Source organism: Agelaius tricolor, unplaced genomic scaffold, assembly GCF_023055355.1.
Source record: "Agelaius tricolor isolate 1412-34295 unplaced genomic scaffold, bAgeTri1.0.p SCAF_18, whole genome shotgun sequence".
Classification (NCBI taxonomy): domain Eukaryota; kingdom Metazoa; phylum Chordata; class Aves; order Passeriformes; family Icteridae; genus Agelaius; species Agelaius tricolor.
Window position 1 is genome coordinate 17,557,659 of NW_027269278.1, and position 24,062 is coordinate 17,581,720.

General features: G+C 48.3%; 1 protein-coding gene across 4 annotated transcripts in view; it reads left to right on the top strand.

The window, feature by feature from the left end:
- Positions 1-24,062, top strand: part of HTR4 (5-hydroxytryptamine receptor 4) — a 67,305-nt gene that overhangs the window by 9,026 nt on the left and 34,217 nt on the right. For 3 of the 4 annotated variants that reach the window (XR_011681710.1, XM_071443639.1, XM_071443636.1), the window contains exons 2-3: positions 11,229-11,310; positions 22,512-22,637. Coding sequence is in view for 3 of the 4 variants with exons in the window: in XM_071443639.1 (XP_071299740.1) it covers positions 11,285-11,310; positions 22,512-22,637 (152 nt within the window). In the remaining variant the exon portion in view is untranslated. Of the gene's footprint in view, positions 1-3,355; positions 3,375-11,228; positions 11,311-22,511; positions 22,638-24,062 lie in introns of those variants that run through there. The other variant, XM_071443637.1, reaches the window with a different exon arrangement.

A 24,062-nucleotide genomic window follows, 5' to 3' on the forward strand; every position in this document is an offset into this window, starting at 1 on the left:
GTTTCTATCATTAGCAGCACAAGTGCAGAGTCAGGGGCTGGGTACTCACCAGGCTGCTCATTGTGATGTCTCCACACTTTCCCCTCCTCCCTCCCTCCCAAAGCAATGAACAGGAAATCCAGCTGCTGCCTGAATGGACACATTTCCAGCAATCTTCCTTAATTCTTTATTTGCTGTAAAATGAGCGGGGCAGAAACTGCAACGTCAGTTCCTCTCCTGGGGCTGGGCCTGCTCCTCCTCCCAGCCCAGCCTCTCCCTGCCCTCTCCCCATCCCAGCCTCTGAGCTGGGATGGAAAGCAGGGTGGGGGAACACCTGATTGCTGCCCATGAATTCCTGGAGGGAGCAGCTTCCAGGGAATTGCTGTGACCAAAGCTGAGCGCTCAGTCCTGGGTGTCCCTCCCTGCCCTGACGCTGATTTGCGCTAAGAGAGCTCAAACTTCGCTTCTGCACCTTCCAGAGCAGGGCCTGGTGGCATCTCCTGCCAGGAAAAGGGAAAATTCCGAGTGTGCTGCTGTGAATGAGGAAGGTTTGCAGCAGTGGGGAGGGAGCCAAGGACCTGCCTGAGCCAGGGGAGCAGAGATGGATGGAGAACAGGAACCTGTGCAGCCTGTGCCTTCCTCCTCAAGCAGAGCCCTGAGGATGCTCCAGGGATAACTCAGAGCTGTGAGCACACACCAGACCCTGCCCTGCAGAGGGGGCATCTCTGGGATCCCTCTGGCATCTCCCTCTACTGCTCTGCACACATCTGGGAACACCTGGGGGCTCCTTGCCCTGGTCCAAGCACACAAAGGGAGATCCCAGAGCTGCTGAAAGGCTTTGAGGCAGCCCTGGACCAAGGGAGGGCTCAGGGGACTCTCCCAGGAATTCAGCCTGAGCTCGGCCCCCTCTGGAGCAGGGGGAGGAGGAGAAGGAAGAGAAGGAAGAGGAGGAGGAAGAGAAGGAAGAAGGAGGAAGAGAAGGAAGAAGGAGGAGGAAAAGGAGAAGGAGGGGAAAAAGGAGAAGAAAGAAAATAAGGAAGAGGAGGAGGAAGAAGATGGGCAGGAGGAAGAGAAGATGGAGGAGGAGAAGGAAGAGAAGGAGAAGAAGGAGGAGGAAAGGGAGAAGAAGGAAGAGAAGGAAAAGGGAAAGGAGGAGGAGAAAAAGGAGGAGGAGGAAAAGGAGAAGGAGGAAGAGAAAGAGCAGGAGGAGGAAAAGGAGGAAGAGGAAGAAAAGGAGCAGGGGCAGAAGGGCTGCAGCAGACAGTGCAGAAATGAGAGAGCTTTGGGGAGGTCAGGGCAGAAATGATACAGTTTTGGGGGGGTCAGTCCAATTGGTTCCATCCCATCTGGGATTTCCAAGGTCAGGGGTGAGATGCATGCAGGACAAGGTCCAAAATCCCAGTGGGCACAGCTGGAGAAACTCATGAATTCTCCATCCACGTCCTCCATCCCCAGGACAATCTCACCCACTGCAGGCTGCTCTGCCCCTTGCAGTGACCTTGAGGAGCCCTGAGCTCTGCACAGTCCTGCAAAAATGCTTCTGTGCATCCACTGGGATGTTAGGAAAGATCTCAGGGATTTCAGGGGTGCAGGCAGGTTTGTTACAGAGGATCCAACCCTGATAAATCCACATTTAACTTTAACAGCCACTGTGCCCTTGGCTGGCCCTTCCCAGCCTCTGCTGTAAACCATGTGCTCAGCAGCCTTTTAAAATTATTATTTATCCTTTATCACTGTTATTTTAGGTTGTATTGTGTCTGGAGGAGCTTCCAGAGGCAGCTGAGGATAAAAATCTTGGGATAAAAATCAATAAATTGGTACCAGCACTCCAAAATCCAAGCTCAATAATTATTATTTTTAATTATCATAATTAATTTCATTAATTCCTAAGGGATTTACAGACAGGGTCTGGCCACAGTGGGCTGGGTCTCTTGTTCTGGTAGAAATTATATTTAATTGGAGTGAAGGAAATAGAATTAATTAATAGAATTAATGCAGTGGGAGAATCAGCTCTCTAGTTAAGGTGGGTGTTTATTCCTCAAAGGAATAATTTCTTTAAAGGGCACGTTAGGACCCACTAAAAAGTGCAGCACTGCTGGAGTCAGGGGATTCCAGGGTAAAACAAACTCAAAGCAGAAAGGTATGTGATGATAAATGTGTATGGGGGGTTCTTAAATGATCAGGGAGAGCAAGAATGAAAAATAGAAATTAAAAAAAAAATCCAAAATGACAAATTATTCATTGTGAGTGAGTGTGATGTGGCTTGGGAGGCTGCCAGACCATTCTGGGAACTGAGAGCCCCCCTGATTTCCTTCCCAGCCCTGGGAAAAGCATCCAGGTAAAAGAAATGGCTCTCAAACAGCTTTTACTTGGGAGCAAAATTTGGTTTTATTTCAATAGCAGTGACATTCCTTTTGTCATATCCAGGCTCTTTTGTTCCCTCCAATGCTGCAGCTTTGGGTGGAAGGAGCCTGGCAGCCACACCTGGAACTTGTTTTCCAAAAATAACATTTACTTTTGGCTAATTTAATACTTTGCAACTTCTCAGGAAGAGTTTTTCATTTGCTTTCTGAGGGACTGTGTAAATATGAATAAAAGTCAGCTGTTTCACGAGCAGGGAAGAAAATAAAATAGAAAAGGAAAAAAAGCTCCTTTGGCAAACACCCACATGGAAGTTTTTAAAAGCAGCCTCAAACTGCATCTGTAGGCTGCAGCTCCTCCTCCACCCCTGTGTGTCCCTGTGCTCCAGAGAGGGAGAGCAAACAGGAATTCACCATTTTAAAGGCACTTTTTGGGGGTTTTGGTAAAAATTTGCAGCGGTGCTGTGCTGTCCCAGGCATCCCTGTGCTGCCAGGTGTGAGCCTGGAAACGAGGAGGGAATTCCAGAGGTAAGGTGGCAATTCCCTTCTGCAGCTCCTTTGTGGAGAACTTGCCAAGTTTGCATTTTCTGTGGCACAGTCTGGAGCCTCTGCAGGTGTTTGGGGCTGGCTCAGGCCCAGCTGATTCATAGCTGAGACCAGGGCAGAAAGGAGCTTCAGCAGGTGAAACTAAGGGAATTTTGCTGAAAATGCCCCAAAGCACCTTGAATTAAGAGGATTTCCAACCTTCCTGGCCAGCAGAAGCTCCTGCCCTGCCTCAGACCCCTGCCCCAAATGAACCCACAAAGGAAAACCTTTTATATCATATTTTTCACAGAGATTTCAGGCCTTTCTTAAGCTGCTTTACCTGGTTGTGACCAAACCTTTTTCTTGTTTAAAACCACAGAATTTCAAACTAAAGACCTTCATGGATGCTGCCTGTGCCCTGTGCAGTCTCCCAGACCATCCCATCCATAAATCCCTGCAGTCTGAGCATGCAAAGTAATTTAGCACAGGAGGAACCCACCCTGAGTCCAGGTGAGCTCAAGAATAAGGAAAATCTCACTCCTGAGAACTCTGCAGATGGCTCAGCACTGACCTTCATAATGGAGATTTTCGGATGTAGATGAATTTTAGATTCAGAACTACGAATCACAAACTCTGACAGCATTCAGATTCTTTTCTGTGCTGATTTGTGGGCCATTCACTGCAATTTTTTGGTTGCTGATGCTGCAGCTGTTTTTGTTCAGTTCCAAGGGACATAAAAGTCACAGGCTGTTGATTCCTTAGTCCTGTTGAATTATCTTAGGGACTAAGTCAGGTTTTTGTTGCTAATCCTTGCCACTGTAAATTTAGAACTAATTAATCCCTAATGCCCAATATTCAGTTAAAAATCTGCCGTTCCTGGGGGATTTCTGATCAATTTGCTTGCTGGAATATTCCTGGTGGCTGTAAGCAGCAGAAAGTCAGAGACTCTTTGTGCACGGGAATAAAAAGTAGAAAATTCTTCTCCCGAGCAACATGGGAGCTGCAGGATGCTTTCAGGAGGATTTTTAGAAGTTTCTTTTTGATAATTTCAGAAGGAAGTGGATTGGGGCAGTCAGTGCTGCTGGGCTGGGGAGGCTCTGGGTGGGTGAGCTTAGAGCAGTGCTGGCCAAGCAGAGCCTGGATTTGAGGGCTGCTGTCAGGAGGAGCTTCAGAGGGGTTGAGGATGAGCTGGAGAGAGCCTGGGGAGGCTGGGGGGGCTGGGATCCTCCAGGCTGAGCAGGAGAGAGCCTGGGAAGTAGGGAGGGACCTGCCAGAGACACTTTTTTCCAAGGCAGATGTGGTGGGAGGAACCATCTGGTGTTTGATGGCACTGGCTCAGTGCCCCAAGCAGGGAGGGGATCCTCAGCCCCTCCCTGTCCCACCTCAGCCCCTGTTTGAGGCTGCCAGGACCCAGCTGAGCTGGGGGTTTCTGGTGGAGGCCGTGGCTGTCGTTAGCTCAGCTCTGTCCATCCCTCATTGTGAGAGAATCCCAAATCCCTGAGGCTGGAAAAGTCCCAGCTGTGCCCCATCCCCACCTTGTCCCCAGCCCTGAGTGCCACCTCCACCTGCCCAGCCCAGGAGATTTTTTGGGGTTCCACAGGAGAATTGGGGCAGAGAAGGACACCCAGGCCAGGAGAGCCTCCTGTTCCTGCTCCAGCTGCAGATCCATAAACTGGGGCTTGGCACTGGGCTTCAAAGCAGGAGCTGATTTCCTGCTGCTGTTTCACAGCCTACAAACCCAGCTTATGGCAGCAATAAAAACAAACCAGGGGCCCTTAACTCTGACACAACAAAGCTGTGCCTGTGCCTGTGTCCCAGATGGGGAACAGCATGAGTCCAACACAGCAACCTGGGCAGGAGAGGAGCAGGAGCTGGGGCGTGGGAAGGACAAGCTGTGCTCTGCTGCTGCCTTCAGAGGCTGCCTGGAGCAGAGGCTGGGCAGAGTTACAGCAATAAATTGGTTTTTATTAAAAGCCCTCCACAGGATCCACCTTGGGCAGTGCCAGAGCCCGGCCGTGGCTCCACCCCAGATGGATCCTGGCCACGAGTTCTCACACTTTGATAAGTTTGGGTCCATTTCCATGCTGGCTTCATTGTCCAATTCCAGCTCCAGGTGATGCAGTCCCACCCTCCCAGGTTGCTCCCCTCCATTCCCTGTTGTTTGCACTTTTGGGCTGAAGCTGCAGCGGTGTCCTTGGTTCTGGGGCTGGAAAAGGATTGTTCTGTGGGACTGAGCTGTGAGGAGAACCTGCTGACACCTGATATGGAGTGCAGAGTCACACACTAATGCAGTGCAGAGGCTGGGAAATAGGAAAGCTCAAACTGAAGGCTTCAGCCCCTGCAGCAGGCTGGGAGTGACCAGCAGCAGCACCCCCATGGCAAAGCTGAGGGATTCCCACATTTGCCAGCGTTCCCAGTCTGCATGCACAGGAAACAAATCAGTTATTGGGCACAGAAAGCACAGCTGGTGCCTTTCTGGGGCAGCACTTCCCTCACCCTGGAGCTGGTGTGAGGAGGAGAAAAGCTGGAAGGTTTTTAGGAGGGAAAATGTACGTTCTGAGGAGGTTTGGAGAGTTGTGAGCAAAGAGGGAGCACAGCACAGATCAGTGGGGTGGTGAGAAAGGATTCACCCCTCCCTCTTGCCTTCAGCTGTTCATTGACATCTCTTACTGTATTTTTGGTCTTCTGAGAGAGCCAGGCTGTCCACGGGATGTCTCTGGGCCGCGGTTTGAGTGCAGCTGAGGGCTGGGTTTGGACAGCAGAGCTGACAGTAATTGCTGAAGGTGAGAGCAGCGAGCTGGGAGAGCTCCTAGCGGCCCTGTCACAGGCAATAACCCACAGGTTTTACAGCTGCTCCCTCTCCCTCACACAAACACAGCCTGGCAGAGGCAGAAGCGCTGCAGATGCCTCTGCTCTGGAGCAAAGTCACCCTTGAGAAGTTTACTGCTGTCAATATTTGATCCAGGAGGACACAACCGCCCGGCCGTGCCCTCTCCTGGGGAGCAGCCCTTGGACTCTGCTGCCTGCTGGGGCTATTTTGGTGCTCGAGGATGAAATTTAAGCTTTGCCATTGACAGAGTAATGTGATGTGAGGCTGGGGAGGCTCAGAGGGCATGGCTGGGGGCTGTCAAGGCCAGGCTGGCACCCAGAAATGCTGTTTGCACACGAGGTGTGGCTGCCACTGTCACCCCAGTGCCACCTGTGACTGGGGAACCCCTAAACTCTGCCAGGTTTGGGTGGGCAAGCCAGAGGCTTTCCTTAAAGGGCTTTTGAAATATAAAGACATTTATTCTGTGCTCTGTATTTCAAGCTGGACTCCATTTCATTTTTGGGGATGTGTCACGTCTCTCTTAATTTCTGTATTTAAGCAAAGTGCTCCATTTTGCCCTGCTGGAATGAGGCTGGATTAAATCTGCCCAGCAATCTGTCTCTGCTGACAGCTGAGGGACTCCTTATCAGCTCTGTCCTTCCTGGGGACAGAAGAGACAGCCGAGACAGGGAAGGCAAGAGGTGCTGTGGGAGGGGGCAGAAATGGAGGGAAATAAACCCATTTTTATCTGGGAGAGAACAAGGTGAATCACTTTGATATTTCCTGTTCCTCAAGTGTTGTCATGGGCAGGATATTCTCTTACAACACTTGGAGGGTTTTGGACTTCTCTGCAGTGATGAGCAAGAAGTTTTCTTTGGATTGAGGTGACTCTCATTTCAAAAATAGCACTTTAGTGTGGGCTGGGGAGATCTGGTCCAGTTAACCCCTGCTAACAGCTTCTTTTTCCCTGATAATGATGGAGGTTTGAGGAAAATCACCACCCCAAAAGTGAAATGTGTGGGGAATCGAGCAACAGCTCTTTTTTTATTGAATCCCAGCTTCAGTTTAGCAGCTGTTCACCACAGAAAGTGAGGAGCCTCTTGAAATCATGGATTTAATGGTAAATGCAGTCTTTATTTCTGTCAGAGTGGCTCTGCTGGCCCCAATCAGGAGTCCCACACTGGATGGGAGCTGAGTGACTCCCTGCACTTCCAGGAACTCCTCATGAGCTGTGGGGGACAGCGATTTCCAGGGGAAGGCTAAAGAGTCCCTAAACATCTTCTGCTCTGTGTTACCCCATAAAAACCATGTGTCTGCCAGAAACTGCACTGGCATCAGCCCTTACTGCACCCCACGCTGTGCTCCAGAAAGCTGGCAAAGTGTTATTATAAAGAGGATTTTTAGTCTTACACTTACAAAGAGAAGAACAAAGTCACTCAGTGATAAGTCCAGCTCTTCACTGAGAGCATGAGACAGAAACTGAATTTAGTTTAGTAGTTTTAGTTTATTATTTATTATTTAATTTATTATTTTAGTTTTAGTAGTTTATTATTATTATTATTTTAAAATAATTTTTAGTATTAAATAAATATAATTTATTTAATACTAAATAAATACTATTAAATATATACTATTAAATAAATACAATATTTTTAAATTTTTAGTAGATTATTATTATTATTATTATTATTATTATTATTATTATTATTATATTTATTATTTTAGTTTTAGTAGTTTTAGTTTATTATTTATTATTTAATTTCGCGGGGTTTTAGTTATTTTAGTATTTTTTGTTTCATTTTAGTTTAGTTTATTTTTACATCCCCCTCCCTGCTCTGTGGTGCAGCAGAGAGTGTCACAAATGGGTAATTTTGATCACTCAGTTATGTCCAAAGGTATTGGCAGAAGGGGTTTTGGTAGGGTGTGGTAAAAGTGTGAATTAAAAAGGTTCAGTGGCAAGGCTCACTCTGCTCCTTACTACAGGGAGGAGAAATACAAAGGAACAGAGAGTTAAAATTGATCTAGAATTATTTACAAATGCTTTCCACGGTGACCAGAGACCCAAAAGGGTCAGGGAGATCCCCCAGTGAGTTGGGAGGCTCAGAGGACCCCTCTGCTCTCTGAGCTCCTGATGGAGTCTGGGTGCAGCTGGGTCCAGTCTGGGTGTCCTGTGCACAGTTTGTGTCTGATGGAGTTGGTTACATGGATTTAATCACAATTAATTCAGGAAATGAGGTCTGTGATGAATCCAGGCTGTCAGCCTTGCCTAAGGGGGAATCTCTCAGTCTCAGGTAAGGAACCTTGTTGTACTTAAGGAAAAAAGCTTTTGGCTGGAAGTCAAATTGCACTCACTGGGAAGGTGTGTGTGAGACTCCTCACTTGCTTTGTTCCTTGGTTAATGAGTCCTGGAGAAGCTGCCAGCTGCTCTTCAGTGCTCATGGTGCTCCATGTCCCTGCTCCCCTGTGAGGCTTTCCTGGAGGAATTCCTGCCTCTGGAGCCTGTCCCTGCCCATTCCTGGCTGGGTTCAGGTTTTCCTGGAGGAATTCCTGCCTCTGGAGCCTGTCCCTGCCCATTCCTGGCTGGGTTCAGGTTTTCCTGGAGGAATTCCTGCCTCTGGAGCCTGTCCCTGCCCATTCCTGCTTGGGTTCAGGGCTCAAACCCATCCCTGCCAGAGCAGGAGGGCCAGGGTGGGTCTGTCTGGAGGGAAATGGGCTTTGCAGAGTGCTCAGCCCACCTGGGACTGTGGTGTGTCAGACATATTTTATGAAAAACCCTTTTGCCAGGATCTTTTCTCCTGAGAAGCTTCAGCTTCTCCATGTTTTGCTGCTTTGGAATGTGATTTGGAGAATTGTTTACCCAGCATGTGGAATTGTTTTTACTTGGTGATCAGTGACAGCCACCTGTGTCGAGGCTGTGAGCAGTCACAAGATTTTATCATCATTCCCTTCCTTTCAAGCCTTCTGATGTCTCCTTTCTCTTTTCTTTTAGTATAGTTTTAACATATCATTTTCCTTTAATATAATATATATCATACAATAATAAATCAGCCTCCTGAAGCACGGAGTCAAGATTCTCATCCCTCCCCTGGTCCTGGGACCCTGTGAGCAGCACCCCAATGGTGGAGCAGCTTCCCAGCCCAGCAGTGCAGGAAATGGGGGTGGCAGTGACTCAACTCTGCTGTCAGCACTCAGCAGTGGCAGAGAGGAGCTGATGGGCTCAGGGATGGAGAATGGCAGAGTCTCAGTGAGCTGCTGCTGGCAGGGGACACGGTGTGGCCATTGCTGCCATCTGGGGGGACATTTCCCCCTCCCCTGGGCAGAGCAGGTGACTCCATGGGGCCTTGTGGTCACCTGCTGGCCACCAGCCAGCCCCCATGGCTGTGACAGGTGAAATCTTTGTTAATGCCTTAATCCAGGGGCGGATCCATTCATTTATCTGTTAATGGGGTTTATCAATTTTATCCATTTACCCATTCTCTGGGTTTTCCCATTTCCCTGAGGAGAGGAGGAGGAGAAGGGGCAGAGCCAGGCCAAGGGGACAGTGCTGTGTGCTGCTGTTCACAGGGGTCCCAGGACGAGGGGAGAGATGAGAATCTTGACTCCATGTTTCAGAAGGCTGATTTATTATTTTATTATATATATTATATTAAAAGAAAATGATATTTTAAAACTATACTGAAAGAATAGAAGAAAGGATTTCATCAGAAGGCTCGAAAGGAAAGGAAAAGAAATGGAATGATAATAAAATCTTGTGACTGACCAGAGACTCCGAGACAGCTGGGCTGTGATTGGCCATTAATTAGAAACAACCACATGAGACCAATCACAGATGCACCAGTTGCATTCCACAGCAGCAGGTAATTATTATTTTTCTTTTCCTCTGAGGCTTCTCAGGAGAAAAAAATGCTGGCAAAAGGATCTTTCATAAAACGTGCCAGTTCTTGTGCCAGGTGAGCTGAGCTCAGCCTGGCAGCTGAGCACCCCCAAACTCCCCAGTGCCACCAGTGCAGCCTTTCCCTGCTGCCTCCTGGATTGCCTTTGCTTTTTGGGGGGTTTTGTCTGTTTGTGAAGATTTTTTTACCCCGTTTTAGAAATTGTTTTTGGGGTTGGTTTGGGTTTTTATTTCACTCTTATCTAGAAAGTTTCAGTGATTGTAGAAGACTCCATGATAGCAAGATGTTTCAGATATTGTGTAACATCAGTGCGCACTAAAATTACATTTTTTTCTAGAAGAACAAAGGAAGAAAGATGCCCCCTAACTGGCATTTTGACATACAAAATCACTGAAAAGTTTTTCATCCGTTTTGCAGGAGAAATCAGAATTAATTTTATGCTGATATCTCACAGGGTGAAACCACACCAGGTATTTTGTCCTATGGAAGAACTCCAGAGCAGGAGCACAGGAGAGTGGATTTTTGGCTTTTTCCTCCAAATTCAGGTTGGCCTTAGGGACACAGAGGTGAACCTCTAGACCTCTCCCCCTTTTCTTTGCAAAACACAGCAGCAGTTTTTGAACCAGCAGATTGCCCAGAGAACCACCAGCTGAAGCCTTAAGCTGCAAACAGGGGCCAGCCAAACTCTGCCTTTTTGACAAAAATATCCTTTTGACTCCAGCAAATTTCCCTTGCAAAATGCTGTCTAATACACACATCCTGAATTACTCCTCTGGCAAGCACCAGCCAGGTCTGCAGAGTGGGGGGCTCATTTGCATTGCAAAGCTGCCATCAGTGTCTGGGAAGGCTGAGGCACTTTTATTCTGATTTTCCTTTGAAGCCAAGTAACCACGGTGGCATTATTTGCATCTGGGCTGGCATTGACAGGCTGTGGTGGTGCCTTTCTCCCTGGCTCCCTGGAGACAGCACAAGGGGTAATCAACAGCCTCAAGTGCTCCGAAACTGAGCCTATTTTTTCCACTGGATTAGCAGCAGCAAATGCACAAGCACATTATTAAGATGGTGCATTCATTTCTTTGGAGTCAGGATGGAATTTTGATAGAGTTAAAAACCCCATTAATATTTACATCACTTAGTGGTGCTGGAAGTAAGTACATTTATTTTAACTCAAGCTGCAAAGCATTTAGCTCTTTGTAATTACAGCACTGCTATTAAGTATTCATAAGGCTGCACAATAGAGTGTCACAGGAAACCTGGTTTAATTTAGTGGTAAGTCAATGTTTTAGGTTTGTGTAAAAACAGAAACTAATTTACCAAGCCTTCTTGCTTGTGTTTTCCCACCTGGGCTTTGCAAACTTTCTTCAGCTTGGCTCTATTCAAGCTCCTTTTTGTACCTTTGGAAGTTGGGAAGTTGCTGGGGAAGTCTTGCAGGTGTGCAGGTGATTTGGGATGGGCAGAGCCCGGCTGGGGGGAGAGGTGCAAAGCTGCCTGATGGAAAAGGAGCTGGAAGTGCTGGTGTAGAGCAGCTGAACATGAGCTGGTGGCTGCAAGGGGGCCCAAACACCAGGGGCACCTGGATCCTCCAGCGAGTGCCTCCAATGGGGGAAATCTGCATTTATGGGAGATCTGGAACCAATCCCTGTATTCCTCTCTCCCCTGCAGGATGAGGTCTCTCCTATGGACGTTGAACTCCCAGCTACCTGAGCCTGCTGCCTGTGATGGAAGAGCTGGATGTGAATGTGAGGTAGGAGGAAGGACTCAGCTGCTGCAGCCCCTGAGCTGGGCTGGGCAGGGACCCTCAAATGCATCTGCAGGGCTGCAGGGAGCATTCCCTCCCTGCCTGCTGATAAAACTCCCTGCTCATGCAGCAGGGCCTGGTTTGGGGTTTCCTGGAGCTCCTCTGAGGACGTGACATCACCCTGGTGTTTGGAGGAGTGTCAAACGTGGCCTAGACGAGTCAAGGATTTCTTTTCAGTAGAAAATGTTATGAATTTTGAAAAGGTTGCAGTGTGATGTTGGAGAGACATTCCTGGAAAATTTTGACAGTTCAGTTTGGAACTTGCATTCATCACAGCTCGAGGGAGGTGGCAGACCTCATTTTCTCTAATTCCAGAGTAGAAAAATAAATGACCCACGAGTATTTCCTATTTATATTTTATTGGATTTTGTAATTTCACGTGTTTCAGAGATTGTTATTGGGTACATTTATTACAGGCAGTAGGTTAATGAGATCCTGTCAAGGGGTTTGAAATGAAAACCTCAATTTGGTTACAGCAATCCAGAGAGGCCAAGCTCTGCCTGGCTTGGGCTCTCACCAGTGTAAATCACAATTGTGCCGTGTTTGGGGCTATGAAAGCCTCACCAGACTTTGGGTGAGGCTCCATCATCTCCCTGCAGAGCATTCCCAGGTGCCAGGAATGAAGCAGAGCCTCTGGTGGTCTGACAGCCCGTCCTTATGTCATGGCAGCTAAATCTCATTCTCTTGTATTTTTGGAGCACACGTGACTCTTATCTACACCAGTGCTGCATGGCAGTTTTGCCCTGCATTTTTCTGCCTTTTTTCCTGCCCTTTTCCCTCTGCTCCTTCTCCTCCCTTCACCCCCACCCACCTTTTTTTTTTCCACCCCCTTTTTCCCAACTTTTTTTTCTGCCATTTTCCCCCCACATGGTTTTTCCTGTCTGATTTTTCCTTCCTTTTTCCCTGCCTTTTTTTCTTTAGCCTGCTTTTTTCCCTGCCTTTCCCCCTCTCCTTTTTTCCCATCCTTTTCCCTCCACCTTTTGCCCTGCCTTATTTTTCCCCCCTCACCTTTCTTCCCTTTTCTTTCCTCTTTACCCGTTGCAACAATTTAGGAAATGGCATTTAACTGAGAACCTGAGCTTCGCTCAAAGCTGGCACCTGATTTTCCTGGGGCTGGCTGAAGTTTCCCTTGGAAAATCTCCTTAATGCTGATAGGGGAAGATGTGTGTTAATGTCTTCACAAACAATTCCAGGGGCGTTAATTAATGGCTTTGAAATGGCTCTCGATGTCTCCACCAGCCTCAAGGGCAAGGCTGTTACAGACCCCAGGCAGGTTTGACTCCTGAATTTTAGGGTCACAGATAAAGGCTCGGCACTTTAAAACCTGTTACAGAACCAGTGGGGAAAGGAAGAGGGCTACAGGCACCCAGGAGTTTGGGATAAAAGGGATTTTGAGATTCCCCAGTGGACGCTCTCCTTTTACTCTAATCAAGTTGCATGACTCCTCTGTCCCCTTTATGGATGCTGGCTTTCCCCACACGTGGGAAATATGGAAATATTATCTCACAGTTGTGTTCCAGGCAGATTTTGGGATATTGTCCTGAGTGTTTCACACTCAGGAAAGGTTTCTTGTTTCCTCAGGTTGTTACAGTCTGGATAAACAGGTGAAAAAAAATCAGCAGCACCTTTAATGCTGGTGAACAGCTTTTACAAAACCCCTTTAATTCCAGCTGCTGGTGAAGGCAGACTCCCTTTGCTAAGTCAACTTTGCAAAAACAGGGTATTATTTCAGTTTGCCACAGCAGTAATTGCTTTTTATTTTTAAGCTGAGCCCCCAAACCCGCTGAATTCGAGATTGATGTTAATTGCTCCCAAACTTGGCTTTATCAGCTTTGCTTTTCTCACTTTGCTGCTGAAGGTGTTTTTGTGGCTTGAAAAGTGCAGAGCCCTCCAGCAGTTCTGTGTGCAGCTCATTAATCTTATCTTGACTTTGAGGAATGAGCAGAAGGTGAGGGAACAAGGAATCACATCGGTCGGGTTGCTTGTGTTTGTTTGGAAGCAAAGGCAAAATCCCATTTTTTAACCCAAACCCTGGTACAGAGGCATGGGGAGCGCTGGTGCTGACAGCTGACCTCCACCCACACCCTTGGCAGGGAATTGTGTGTTTGGGGAGTCCCAAATGCTGGAGTTTGCTGTGCTGGCTCCTTCTCTCCGTGGAGCTGGGATGGGTTTGGCTCCTGGTGCTGGGCACGGGCAGGAGGAGGCAGGGAGGGTCCTCAATCTCCTCTCCCCATCCAAACCTGGGAGAAACAGGAGCAAGAGTCATGGAGGGAGAGAGAGGGACCCAAACACCCATCCCTGGAGCTCCAGGATGTCCTAGAGGAGCTGGGGGTGCCCTCACCCCTTGCTCAGGGCACTGCCAGCCGCTCCTGAGGGGGACAAGAGCTGGGCTGAGTGATTGCAACCAAACAGGCACCAAAATGACCCAAAATGTAGGAGATGGAAGGAGCTGAGGGAAGAGTTTGAGTGCTCTGAGTGCCCTGGCAGTGAGGATTCATGGAAAGCAAACAGCTGAGGTTGCAATAAAGTGTTTATTCCTGTGTACACAAGGTCTTTTCAAAACCTCTCCAGCTCCTACACTTGGAGTCATTAAATCATTGTTTATCTCAAGTCCTTTGATCACACTTGTGTTTAGGTGAGAAATAGCAGGCTATAAAATGTCATTTAACAGGCCACAGTCAGCCTGGAGCTCTCTTCCTCCTTCCCTTTCCAAGGGAAGATCAACTCTAATCCTTCTGTGGGATCAGCAGCGCCCAGCCAGAGAGGGATTTGCTCTTGCATTTCTGCAGAGCTAAATGAACTGATTGGGAAGATTTTCTGCCAAATCCTGTCTTCTCCACCTGTCCCCCAGGCTGGGGAAGGGGCTGGAGCCCCAGGAGCAGCTGAGGGAGCTGGGAAGGGGCTCAGCCTGGAGCAAAGGAGGCTCAGGGGGCCCTTGTGGCTCTGCACAGCTCCTGCCAGGAGAGGACAGCCAGGTGGGCATCCAGGATGAGAGGGAACGGCCTCAGGCTGGGCCAGGGCAGGCTCAGGGTGGACACTGCAGGAATTTCCCCATGGAAAGGGGGCTCAGGGCAGGCTCAGGGTGGGCACAGCAGGAATTTCCCCATGGAAAGGGGGCTCAGGCACTGGCACTGCCCAGGGAGGGTTGGATCCCCGTCCCTGGAGGTGGCACTCAGAGCTCTGGGCTGGGGACAGGGTGGGGACAGGGCACAGCTGGGACTCAGTGCTCTGGGAGGGCTTTCCCACCTCAGTGATTCCATGAAATGCTGTAAGCAGCCAGCTGAAAGAGGCTCTGGGGTTTGCCAGGTTTTCCTCTCTGTGCCTGGAGGTGCTGGTGTGGCTGGGCACAGCAGGGACACTTTGGGAGGAGTGCACCCAAAGGCCTGGGGCATTCCTGAACCTGCAGCCACAGAGCATCCCCCACCTGCCAACAGCACCGGGGCAAGGCAGGAGGGAGCAAGGAATGATAAAAATTCACTTTTACATTTTGTGCTACCAGCCAGGAATTTCCAGTAGCCAAAAGAACCCTGGGGGAAAAGTTCCCTTTCCTAAATGCTCCCTCCAGCCCAGGCCCTGCTCCATGGGGGAGTCACAGCCTGGGTGTTTTTCATATTGTTCAACTCTTTTCTCAGTTTCTAGGGAAACACTTTAAAGCACTATATTTATGGGAACATCTTTCCAAACACCTCCGCCAACACTTAATTAATGGAGTTTTTAAGCCTGGCTCCAGCTCCTGCAAATTAATGGTGTGCTCTGATGGCAGCTGTGCAAGGGAGACACACAGGCTCTGGAAATAGAGCTGGGGGTGCAGAGGGGCAGCTCCTGTTGGTGTTTGTGCCCAGCCCCACGGGGAGCTCAGGTCCCCACACTCCTCTGTGAGGCTGCATCTGATTTATCAGAGCAGTCTGTGCACATGGAAATTCCCTGCACTGAGCTGGCCCACAAAAATGAACTTTTTGATGTCTTGAATCACATTTTTAGCAGCAGTGTCTGTGCACAGAGGGGCAGTGAGTGGAGATCTGGAAAAGGCTGCAGAAGGATGTGAAAATAATCCTAAAAACTGGGATATCCTGGGGCAGGCTGGGCTCCAGGGCTTGAAATGGGCTGGGCCTCATTGCCAGCCTATGCCCAGGGCAGCTGCAGTGCCAGGGCCTTCCCACAACACCTCCCTTGATTTCCAGGGCTCACCCCCAGCTCTAGGCTGGCAAAATTCCACTTGTCCCCATGTTTGCATTGCCCTCTGTGCCAGGAGTGGCTGTGCCCAGCAGTCAGGGACCCCTGCAGATGAGCACCTTCCCTGCTCAGCCCCAATTGAGCACAATTAACAAACAATTAACAAACACTCCCAGGGCCTCCCAGGCTGGTCCTGCTCCTGGGTGGCATCGGCTCCATCTGAGCTGAGCCTGCACTCCCCGTGCTCAGGGCACCTGGGCCTCCTCTCCTGTTTATCTGGGGTGAGAAATGTGGTGAGGGCTTTGTGGAGAGCATGCAGAACATGCACTTAGCTGGGCATGGAGGAGGAGGTTTAACCAAAAACCGAGGAATCGAAGGGTTCTGCTCTTGAGTCAAGGGCATTCCAGGTCCTTGCTTAGAGAGGACACCTGTCTGGAGCCTCCACACCAGTGAGGGCATAAAAACGAGCTGGTGGGCACCAGGGGCTGGGAGGTTTCTGGCTGCCACCACTGTAATGATCTTTAACAAACTTTGGCTTTTTATAGTAAAGCTCAAAACGAGCTGGGAACTGTTTTTGTGTGGCTTGGAGTCACACAGGGGGTCAGGGAGGGTCTCAAATAAAATGTATTTTAGAAATCAATGCTTTATCCTGTCTGTGCCAAGTCTTCCATTAGCAGAGGTAACTGCAAGGAACTTTTTTGCTCCTCTGGAGGTTTGAAACTGGGAAACTCTCCAGGAAACATCAGAAGTTAGACAGCCAATAGCTGTATTTGTCTCTTGCTGTCCAGGATGTAAACAGGCAGTGGGAAAAGGGCACAGCCTGGAGATTTTAATACCCAGCCTCGTGCCAGGACCCTTCCAGGGGTCTTGACTAAATGTCTCTCATCTAACAATATTTTTCTGACTGCAGATATTGTTTGAAAAAGCAGAGCAGGACCTCCATGGTTTCTGATTTGAACATGTGGCAAGTCCTGGGCTTTGGGCAAAGATTTGGGAAGAAAGGTTTGAGAAAGAGAAGTCAGAATGAGAATGACTGAGAACTGCCAGAGGGGGTTTTGATCAAGTGGTATCAAATCCCTGGGAGTAGGGCAGGGCTTATTTTGGGGGAATTTTTTACAGGAAAAGGTATAAAAAGATGGGGCATTAAATGCTTTGAGCCCAGGAGCAGCAGCACAGCTCCTGAAGAGTTATGGGCTCTGTGCACACCAGATTTGCACCTGGCCATTGCAGGAGGCAATGAATCTCAATTTCTTAATTCTGTGAGAAATCTGGGCACTCAGAGTATGTTTAGTGTGAACCTAAACCTTTATTTTCCCACTCTGTGTCATGGATCTGCTCCCAGTCCCTCCCTGTTTCTAAACTCCTGAGGTAAAGCTTGAGTTGTGCATGTGTGTAATGGTGATGCCTCTGTGAGGTAAAATAATTCTGTACAGTGGCCAAACAGCAAACATTCCTGTGCAGAAATGCACCCTGGGCTCTGCCTTCTGCACTGGGAGAATTATTGGGAATATTGGAAATGAATGAGGATTATTGGGAATATTGGAAATGAGGTGCTTGACTCCATCAGCTCTCCTGAGCACAGCTCTGTGCTGTTTGTTGTGGAGCATTCAGCCTTGTGTGTGACAGGAGAGAGGCAAAGCCACCTAGAAAAGAGGGGAAAATCACATTGTGGTTATGGAATATGCACCAAAAGGCAGGATTGCTATTCTGCTCCTTTCATCCCCTCTGTTCCTCATGAAGCTGCTGTTGGTTTGGCAGAGGCTGGGGGCTCACTTTGGAGGTGCAGTTCTAATCAGGAACGGATCAAGGCATTTCTGATTAAGCTTGTGTTTGATCTTTGGTTTTATTCAGCATTTACAAAGAGAAGTGATTGTTACAGCATCTCTGCTGGGCTGCGTAGTGTGTCCAAATCCCTGCCTACGCCAGAGATTTGGGTTTTTCACTGGGTTGTGGGGTGTTTGGCAATTCCATTCAAACACTCTGGCTCTGCACAGAGCCCCAGCTCTCCCAGCAGAGCTGCTCCATCCCTCTGAGCCTCCTGGTGCCTCCTCTGGGCAGCTCCAGCTCCTCCCTGGGCTGCACCTCCCGAGGTGTTGGGAGAACACAGGGGGAATGTTCTGCACGTGGAGGGGACAGTTGGATTAAAGTCTGCACACTTGCAAATATATTTTAAGGAAAAAAAGACTAATCCAGGGTGCTGCAGAGGCCAGGTGGATGTGCCAGGGTGGCACAAGGGCTCTCTGGAAGTTGTCAGAGGGTGCCAAACAAAGGATTTGCGGCAGCTGCCTTTGCTCCATGTAAATACTGTGATCTTAATCTCCTGCTGATTTCAGAAGTTAATTTTAGCTTATATTCTAGGTGACAGTCTAATGGGTTTTGAGGGCTGTGCTCACATGCATCAGCCCTGCAGTGGTATCTGCTCACATGTGGGTGTAAATTATGTAACTGGGGATCTGCTGCCTGCCAAGGAGCAGAGCCAGGCCTCAGGCAGAGCCCAGAGCTCCCCAGGCCTGGCTTTATTTCCTCCCTCATTCCCCAGGTGCAAACGCCTGCCTCTGGCTCAGCCCATGATAAATCATCTCCGGGTCCTTCTGGGTGAGTGCTCGGCCCCAGATCCAATTTCCACTGAGCAAAAGGAGAATTTCTGCTGCTGCCAGCTGGGAGAGAGCAGGGAGCAGAGCTCAGGGATTGCTGGGCTGGCACTGGGAGCTCCCTGAGCCTCACCTCCCATCCTGGGGGCAGGCTGGGCACCACAGTGAGAAAAACACCCCTAAAGCTTGGGAGAGCCTCCCAAGGGGGACAGGGGATGGGGAAGGGTCTGGAGGGGCCATGGGGGAGCAGCTGAGGGCGCTGGGATTGTGCAGCTGGAGAGGCTGAGGGGATGGGAGAGAGAGAGAGAGAGATAGAGAGAGATAGAGAGGTACAAAGATATAGAGAGATGGAGATAGAGAGATAGATAGAGAGATAGATATAGAGATATAGAGAGAGATAGGGATGATAGAGATGGGAAAAGGGGGCACTGTTTTAAACTAACATAAAAGCAGGATTTAGATTAGGTGTTAGGAAGAAATTCTTTACCCAGTTCTAGTGAAAAGTGGCCCTGCCCATGGCTGGGGGAGTGAAGGTAGATGCTGTTTAAGATCCCTTCCAAGCCAAACCTTTCTGTGGTTCTCTGATTCTATGAAAATCCAGCAGCAGGACCCCTGAACCCTTCTCCAGGCAGAGCACCTGAGAAGGAGATGTACACAAGCACTGAAAGGAGATGAACAGCCAGACCCAGACTGGCATCTGCAATGTGTTTCAGGGTCTGCAGCTCCAATCTCTGCCCTGGGACAGGGACAGGAGCCAGGGGAGGGCTGGGGCTGGACCAGGGCAGGGTCAGGGGGGATTTTAGGGCAAAGTTCTTCCCCAGAGGGTGCTGGCACTGCCCAGGCTCCCCAGGGAATGGGACACTGCTCCAGGGGTGCCCAGGGTGGGATTTTGGGGCTGTGCAGGGCCAGGAGCTGGGCTGGGTGATCCTGTGGGTCCCTCCCAGCTCAGGATATTCCAGATTCAGTCCCGGAGGCTGAGGTGGGAGCAGGGCTGGAGGTCCTGGTGTCTCCCCAGGTCCCCCCGTGTGTGGCAGCCCCAGCAGGTCCCTGTCCCCAAACTGGGGAGCGCTCCCAGCACGGATTGACTGCTCCAGCCCACACACAGCAATTTCTGAAACATTCAAACTGCCTGTCTTCTCTGCTTCATCCTGACAATTGGTTTTAATCAGTGTTATCAGCTGCTTAAAACAATTCATTCTCTGGAGCACTGCAGCTTTCAGCCTCCGGGAGATTCATGGGGCAGGGTTGGTGATGGTATCGGGAGTTTTGTTTCAAACCAGCACAAAAGGAGAAAACCTCATCCCTTCCCTCCCACCCCACCACCACAATTTATTTGATTTTTTTTCTAAACAAAACCTCAAATAAGCGAATCATATGACCGAGTTATTTTGATACGTGGAGTGCTGTTTATTCCTGGCTTGTCAATACTTTAATTAATTTCAGCCTGTTTCTAAAACAGAAGTAAAGGACATAATTGACTGGGATCTGCTGGGAGCTGTCCTGCCATCTGCACGGGCTGAAGTGAAGCAATGCAGCATTTAAAGGCATTAAAGGAAATTAAATGCTTCTGGATTAATGCTGACTTCTGATTAATATTTTAGAAAAGGACTTGGGAACAGCTGGAAAGGCAGAGATCAAATCATCATTTCCTTATTGTCATGTTTCTGTGCTGAGCCACATTATCAGCTTTACTCATAAACAGCTTATCTCGATTTGTAGGTGCTTAAATCCTAATGATTTTTTTATGCCTAGGAATAATCGGGGAAGCAGGAAAGAGGAGAGGCCAATGACAGCTTATTTGTGGTTATGAAATGTTACAGAGGGAAAAGCCCTGGCTGGAAATGATCAGCCCAGCCCTTTATTCCCCACCCCAGGGAATGTTAAATCCAGAGAACTCTTTCTGAGGCTCCCGTTGCTGTGAGTTTTTCATCTCAGGGGTTTCCCCTCTGTGTGCAATGGGATGCAGGGAAGGTGCCTGCTCTGCCCCCATGACTGATCTGTGCTCTTTAACTGCTGCAGAAAATATGCAAAAGCACTTGAGCTCATTTAGAAAAGTTGGGGTGTTTACAGGAAAGTGAAAATTGAGCTTGAAAGAGTAATTACCCTTCTTTTTACTTTCACATTAATGACTATGCAGAAGAGCTTTTTAAATATGTCCATATGTGGGTTTTAAGCATTCATTCCCCATCAGTATTTCACCTTTTTCCTTAAGTGATTTCTATATTCCTGCTAACCAGCAATCATTTTGCCTGAATCTCATTTCCTCATAATAGCAAACCCATCAATCTCTGCTTTATTGAAGAGGGAAGCAAGCTTGGGAGCCAGAGCACTCCGATTTGATAAAAGATGTTATGCAAACCATTGATTTCAATTTACAGCAATATCCACTTCTTCCATTATTAACAACTTGGAATTACTCAGACTGAATAATTAACACGTATTCCTGGTGATGGATTATTCCAAAGGCAGAAAGAGCCCAGGTGAAATCCCTCCAGCACCCCAGTGAGGCATCTGCTGTTCGATGTTCCCCGGGGGAGCAGCGGGAAATGGCACGAGGGAAACCCTCCCAAAAGCGATTTCAGAGCTAAAGTTCCTCTCCCAGGTGTGCCAGGGGCAGTTCCTGCCCTGCTGGGCTCTGCTCAGAGCCTGGTGGTGACCGCTTCTGCCCAGGGATGCCACCAGGATGCCACCACCTCAGCGCAGGGTGGGAAATGCGGATTTAAATCCCTGAGAGGTGAAAACCCCCAGGCAATGTCTGCAGGGATGTGGCTCAGGGCTGCGCTCCTCTGGCGTTTCCAGAGCTTGTCTGGGTGAGTAAAACTCAACATTTCTGGGTGCCAGAAGTTTCTAATCTCTTTTAGCTTTTCTCCAAATCGGGGAGAGCTCAGTGAGATAAAGTGTAAAAAGCCTGGGGTGTTGTTTAGTAAATGAAAAGTGACCCCAGGGCCAGTCAAGGTAAAACCCAATGACAGTTCCATTTTTCAATTACCTGAGCAATCTCACAGCATTAATCCTGGGTGTCCAGCATCAACTCTGTAGGCTGAGAAGGAATTTCCCTGCTGAATTTGTGTCAAGTGTTGCTTTTAATGCCAGTTTATCTCCAGCCACAATTGATAACAGGAAAAACCCCTTCCCCACCTGTAAATGTAAAGTCACATAAGCAGGTGAAGGTTTAGGATGCAGTTTATTCAGGATATATCATTAGAAACAACTTTAAGAGAAAAATATAAAAATTTTGTAATAAAATCAGGTTTATGAGGAATTTATTGCATGCTGGGTGTTACCTTCTGAAAAAAAAAACTTTCTTTGATACAGCAAATTATTTGTAGAAATGCAGATTTAAAATATGGCTGACATTGTGTGGGGGGGTTTTGTGTTATTCTTTCTTTTTCTTTTCTTCCTCTTTGTTAACTGAAAGAAATTATTGATCTCAGAGTAGGGGAAAATTAGCACTTGGAAAAAAATGATTTCCTTTTCCTAACTCTGGAAAAATTACTAAGTAAAAAAAGAAAAAAAAGGAGGTAAAAAAAAAAGAGAGCCAGACTGTTTTGTGTTTTGTAGCACAGAGTGAAGAGAGAAAAAGGCAAAACATTACGTAGATTTCAAAACTGAAGATGTAAAATGCTTGTCTTGAGGAAAGTTTGAACCCATTAGTCCTTGTCACATCACATCAGGAACTGTAGTGACAAAGAGTGATGGGTTCAGACTGAAAAAGGGGAAATTGAGGTTACAGGGAAGAACAAATCCTTCCCTGTGAGGGTGGGGAGGGTGGGGATGGAATTCCCATCCCAGGAGTGTCCCAGGCCAGGCTGGACAGGGCTTGGAGCACCCTGGGACAGCAGAAGGTGTGGAATGAGATGAGTTTAAAGGTCCCTTCCAACCCAAACCATTCTGTGATTTTACAATACTAAAACCTTGTGAAAAAAATGGAAAAAACTACAGGGAAAAAAAAAACCAAACCAAAATGCTTCAGCATGGAAAATAACATGATTTATTTGTGTGTAAAGAGAATGGAGATGTAAGGAAATTACATATAAATTGTGAGGAAGTGTTATGTACATTGTGAGGAAATGATATACACAACTCCCAAAACTCAAATCTGCACTATTGCACGACGGGTCAGGAGTGAAACAAAACTAAAGAATTCCCAGAACGTGTGAAAGAACTCAGAGCAATATTTGAATATGTATAATCTTCATAAATATTCATCTGATCAGTGCAATGGAAAAGTATATAATGAAAGTTGTTTTAACTAACTGGTGTGCTCTGGGCAGTTTTCCAAGCAGCCCAACTGTACTGTCCCTTTTATCCCTTATTAAACTTAGAAAAATGTTAAGGGTTGAGCCCTGTTTCTCACAGAGCCCTTGTCTCTGGTTCCCCCAGTTCCAGTGAGGGCTTCGGCATCGCGGAGAAGATCCTGCTGCTCTCCTTCATCTCCGCCGTCATCCTCATGGCCATCCTGGGCAACCTGCTGGTCATGGTGGCCGTGTGCCGGGACAGGCAGCTCAGGTGAGCCCCTGGGACACTGCCCCTCCTGGCTGCTGCAGCACAGGCTGCTCGCTGGTTTTTTAAAGCATTAACCCAGTGGTAAATGAGAAATCCAGCCCGGCTCCATGAAGCAGTCTGGGCTGACTGACAGAGGTTCCAGCCAGTAACAACTCTCCTGAACGTGGCTGGTCCAGAGGCTGGGGGTGTGGGGACCAATGGCTCTGTAGCACTGGGAGTGTTTGAATTGCCTGTAGAAGCTGCTCAGGAGCAATCAAACTGGTTGATGTTTGGCTGAGGAACAGTGGGGATCTGCTGGGGGCTGTGGTGGTGTTCACAGGGGTCCCAGGATGAGGGAAGAGACGAGGATCTGACTCCATGTTTCAGAAGGCTGATTTATTATTTTATAATATATATTATATTAAAGCTATACTAAAAGAATATAAGAAAATATTTCATCAGAAGACTAAAATCAGAATGATAACAAAAGCTTGTGACTCTCAGAGAGTCCAAGCCAGCTAACTGTGATTAGCTATTAATTAGAAACAACCACATGAGACCAATCCCAGATGCACCTGTTCCATTCCACAGCAGCAGATAATTACTGTTTTTCTTTTCCTCTGAGGCCTCTCAGCTTCTCAGGAGAAAAATCCTGGCAAAGGGATTTTTCAGAAAATATCAGAGCTTCAGTGGGTTAAGTCCCAGATGCACGAACATTGTGGTGTTGAGATGGCAACCTGCTGGTCCTGATGGCCAACCATGGGCAACCTGCTGGTCCTGGTGGCCAACCATGGCCAACCTGCTGGTCCTGGTGGCCAACCATGGCCAACCTGCTGGTCATGGTGGCCAACCATGGCCAACCTGCTGGTCATGGTGGCCAACCAGAGTGGCCAACCTGCTGGTCCTGGTGGCCCTGTGCCTGGACAGGCAGCTCAGGTGAGCCCACCCAGGGGCTCCTGATGAGCTGAAGGCAGGAGCTGCCCCCAGGGAGTGCCCCTGCCTTGCAGACTCTCCCTGCCTGTCACAGACACATTTTATGAAAAATCCTTTTGCCAGCATTTTTTCTCCTGAGAAGCTGAGAGGCCTCAGCGAAAAGAAAAACAATGATTATCTGCTGCTGTGGAATGCAACAGGTGCATCTTTGATTGGTCCACGTTGGTTGTTTTTAATTAATGGCCAATCACAGTCCGGCTGTCTCGAACTCTCTGGAGAAAAATCCTGGCAAAGGGATTTCTCAGAAAATATCATGGCTACACCCACCCTCAACTCATCCCGCAGTGCTTTTTAATTCCCATCCTTGTTTTTTAGCATTCTCTGTAGAAAACCAGACAAATCAGTGAAAAGCACATCTAAGCAGCGATTCCCTGCAGAAGCAGGTTGGCCTCTGGCCCTTTCCCATCTCAGATTTCCCAATGAGCTCATCAGCAGCACACAGACCAAGGTCTGGTT